At 38.1% G+C, this 4,694-nt stretch overlaps 1 protein-coding gene across 1 annotated transcript; it reads right to left on the bottom strand.

Moving 5' to 3' along the window:
* Positions 1–245: 245 nt before the first annotated feature.
* LOC113231809 (ras-related protein Rab-8A) lies at positions 246–4,201 on the bottom strand. Its single transcript, XM_026466343.1, has 5 exons — positions 4,078–4,201; positions 3,502–3,701; positions 2,899–2,991; positions 1,541–1,654; positions 246–613 (listed from the first exon to the last, which is right to left on the bottom strand). The coding sequence occupies exons 1-5, from the start codon at positions 4,199–4,201 to the stop codon at positions 530–532; spliced, it is 615 nt and encodes a 204-aa protein (XP_026322128.1). The 3' UTR covers positions 246–529.
* Positions 4,202–4,694: the final 493 nt, after the last annotated feature.

Here is a 4,694-nt window from a genome sequence, read left to right on the forward strand (position 1 = left end):
CATTTTAGCAGATTAGCAAATATTATCATAACGTAATACATATATGCATAATCTCAGTGAAGTCTCAATGAAATTACAATGACCAGTGGTTTTAAGAAAATTAGCAGACTTGGGGGTCCCGTTTTTAGACTCGGTATCTACATATCTAGTTTACATGTTATCCAAATTGATATAAAGTTAATTATGTTATGGTTACAAAAAATCGCTGCTTTTCCGATCATCGGCAATGTAAATTTTAGCTTCACAGTAAATAACTTATAACAAGATTTAAAACCTTTGATATTTTCCATACATACATTTTTAAAGCAACGATGAAATATTTATTACGAGTCTGTTTTTTATATATTTAGAAAACTTTATGGTTCTTCAGCCCATAGACTTTTTGTAATACCTTGAATAACGTACCTGTATATCAACAAGTTTTTCGATATATTAAGACAGAGTACCTATCTAAGAATCTGTGTCTAAAACGTAGTGTTCTTAATTAAGACAAATTGCATCAAACTACCTTAAGATTAGAACAATCAGGCTAACAGCTGCATTTAGATACGTCTGTCTCAGAATCCGATGGTTTTATGACGTTGTCTCTGTCGTTCAGTTCAAAAGCATCCGCCTGGAAAACATTAAAAGTTATTGTTAACATTAGCAGGTTTTTATTACAAATATTAGTACAAATAAGTTGCCTATCGGTATATTTCCTGATATAATAATACAATATGTGTGGCCTTAGGATTGGATCCTACGCACGCTCGATGCTGAATGTCTCTCCATCTAGCCAAAAGGCATCCACTACGTTTGCCGAGCGGTGGTTTCCACTCAAGAACTCACTTCCCCTTTAAGTTATCGGTTCTTCGACAGATATAACCAGCCCACTGCCACTTCAGCTTGCATATTCTACCACCTATATCGACGACTTTGGTTCTCTGTCGGATAATTTCATTTCAAACCGTGTCCTTCAGAGAAATTCCGACCATAGCTCGTTCCATGACTCGCTAAACGACTTTAAAATGACACTCTCAGCTCCGTATGTCGTAACGGGTAGAACGCACTGATTAAAAACCTTTGTTTTCAAACTTTGTGATGTGTGGAAACACACCTATAATATGTATAAATTTAATGAATGAATGTGCTGACAAGTTGAATCCAATCCTAAGTCATCTTTTATTTTACTTAACTTGACTATATTTAACTACCTCAGTCCCCGAACGGTTATCATGATGGACTGCCACGCAGAGGTTCTGGGTTCGTTTCCCGAGCCGGGAGAATTATTTGTAAGACGTACATTTATTTATCTCGTGAGTTTGGGTGTAATTTGTGGTTGTCATGTGTGTGTCCACATAGCACCTTATTACTTTATTACTATTATTATTTGCACTTTGTCACGACAGCCAAGGACTCCCAGTCGGATAAAAGCGTATCCCTATTTATTTGAAAGGGCTGAATTTACGATTTACCAGGCGCTCCCAGAATATCGGGACCCTGAAGCCATGTAGTGCCAGGCACTACTAAACTTAATAAAAATAAAGAAATGTTTCTTCACCTTAGTCTCTCTATATTCTCTAATTCTTCTGGATAACGTAACAAAAGCCTCCTCTATGTTAATGTTGTTCTTACAGGACACCTCGAAGAATGGCATGTCAAAGTCGTCAGCTATCTGTAAAATTAAAACTGTTAATTACAAAATCTGTTTTGTGCGTAGGTACTGCTTATACGTCTTCATGACCAATGAAGCATCCTACGATGTTAGCAACCCAACTAAAGTCTCGCGGAACCTGTGGGTATTTAGGTATTCCCGCCACGCGTAGGTACTAGCATAAAGATGCCTTGTTTAATAATGAGCGATTTAGTGTCAACTATATCTGTGCAACAATTATGGACTAGAGAACTACGTCACAATACTTATACACTTACGAGGTAAACACATAATAATAACTAACAAGACATAATCCATGGCTTGTTAGCAACACAACTTAAAATATAATGTTAGTATCTCAAAGCTACAATGGTGGTGAAATATAGTACATAATATTATAATTAAGTTATTAATTAAGTTAATTCTAAATGACAAGAGCTAGTCACATTTTTCTTTTTCTACTGACAACACGAGCAACGGTGCCTGTACAAAGGCCACCATATATTACATAGCCTTAAGCGCCCAGACACACGAGGAGAAAGTTTTCGCGCGGCCGCCGCGCGGCGACCGCCCAGTTACCACGCCTTCGTGTACTTTAATGGCGAATCTGAATTCTATTTACTAGGCAACAACATTTAAATTCCTCTAAATAATACAACCGCGCGGCTGCCACGCGGTCGAAGAGCGGAGTCGTAGACAAAAGACAAGCTAGTGCCTTCCAGCTCTCCCCGCGTGTTAGGTTCAGTCAGTCAATATAAAAAAAGACTAGGCTGCATGGCCTAAAGAACTTTCCGCAAGGAAAGTACGTAGATAACATGCAATTACAACTTTTTAATTTTTGTTGAATTTCGCATAATGTATACGAATTCCAAGACAGAATTTGAGTAACTGAATGAACCTGAAGTCGGCTAGCAGTAATGGCCCGAAGTTGATGATTTTTTTGCTCATTTAGATTAAAACGTAAAAGCTAAATAAATAGAGCGTATTTTGCCATCACAGTTCGGTCTTGAACACGTGCACGTGCACGCGGTCGCTGGGCGGCGGCCGCCGCAGACTTCACTCTTCGACCGCGCGGCGGCCGCTGCGGACTCCGCTCTTCGACCGGGGTGAGCGCGATGAAATTCGTGTCGTACAAATGCGCCCTAAAGTAGCTTTATATTTACTTGTAAATTCTCCCGCGATAGACATCATCATTTTGCTTGTATTTATTTATAACTATGTATCTCAAATTGAAATAGAAATAATATACAATTCCTATACTTTACCTTTTGGCCTCTTTCTTTTGGAACTGCTCGGTGGTTATCATGCACGTCACATTTGTTGCCCACTAAAACCTTGATCACGTCGGGAGATGCGTACTGAAAACGATTTATAATAAAGTTAATCCCAAATCAACACTAGGCTTAACCGTTATCTACGGCAAGCGAAAACACAATGAAAAATGTTTGCACCAAATATTTTTAAACGTATTTTTGCGCATAAATAATTATAAGGCGTTAATACGCGAAGTTGTCATATTAGATGTTTTTTACGTTATGCTACAATGCTGTACGGCGGACAAAAAAAGGAAGATTTGTCATAATCACATAGTAGACATTAGATATAATTACCATAGCAGGTAGTTCTCTAAAGGGAAACGTAGAGCACTATTCCATTCCTATATATTATCATTATTAACCTCTACAAACCGGCTTTCTGCACATTAGGAATTCTAACGTCTTCGAAGAGTGATATCAACTACCGTTGATGGTCAGGTTTCATACAATGTTTCCTTTTTCCGTCAAAGTAAGTCATTTTATGAAGCTTAACTAACTATCTCCTAGTAATATGATTTTGTTCATTTTATGACTGAAAAAGACGTCACTCACCTCTTGAATATTCCTGAGCCAATAAGACAAATGATTGAACGACTCGAGATTAGTAATGTCATACATTAAAATAATGCCCATAGCTCCCCGATAGTACGCAGTTGTCAGCGTTCGAAACCGCTCTTGGCCAGCCGTATCCCAAATTTGAAGCTTGATTGGCACTCCATCCAAGTTGATTATCTTTTGTTTGAAGTCTATGCCTGTAAGACACACATACGTCTAACTATTTAACTGTGACTTAAATGAAGACATGATAGCCGTTTATTACCTGGCAAGTAACAAACCATGTAACGAGTAATAGGAAGTTTCCTGATTAGAAAACGACATTTAAGGAATCCCGGTACAGTTGCACAATTTAGTAATAAAACTCGTAACAACAAAGGAAACACAATAGCTGCAAATACCGTAAAGTCTTTGAACATTGCCCTGGCGTATCTGCTCACATTTACATTGTTCGTAGTTTTACGTCCGGAACATAAAGCGTGAACCTGGATCCGTTATGTGCGAAAATACTGAAATAATACAACAGTATCACCTGTCTCACAAAGGCTTAACTTAAGTAAATAATTCACTCACCTATTGTCGATATGTATATGTCGTAGTATCTTTCGTCACAGTACCTGTGAACTATGCATGTTTTTCCTACATTTGAATCGCCAAGTACCAGCAATTTATACGTAGCGGAATAATCTAAAGCCATTTTTGTTTACTTTGTTGCAAGACGACGAGCACTGACTCAAAACATAGATGGAACTGTCAAACTGGGAAAAATCAATGAGGGTAAGTGCGCATGCGCGTGCTGACTACCTCGTCGTATTGAAATACGACACCACCACAACTGACACAATCTTGCTCTGCGTTACGTTACTCGCGCAAAATGAGTGGCTATGTTTCGCTGTTATAAAAAAACAGAAATGTATTTGGTGTAAATAGATGCAGTATGCTACCGAAGAAAGTTATGCCTTACGTGGAATGACCCATGTGCTTTGCAACAAGTAACTATTCACGTATTTACGACTGGGCCATCTGTCTAGACTTGAATTTTAAAGCTTTAAAAGGTGTGTGCGCTCGTAGTCGTACATAAACGTGAGCTTGCTTTTACAAGTCTTTATTCTGCTTTATGGCAGGCAGTTAGTACTTAAGTACGTTATTAAATTATATTTCCTCGTCCCTAAAATAAGAATAAAAACATT

The sequence above is a fragment of the Hyposmocoma kahamanoa genome, unplaced genomic scaffold, assembly GCF_003589595.1.
Source record: "Hyposmocoma kahamanoa isolate Upper Pololo Valley unplaced genomic scaffold, ASM358959v1 66, whole genome shotgun sequence".
Taxonomy (NCBI): Eukaryota; Metazoa; Arthropoda; class Insecta; order Lepidoptera; family Cosmopterigidae; genus Hyposmocoma; species Hyposmocoma kahamanoa.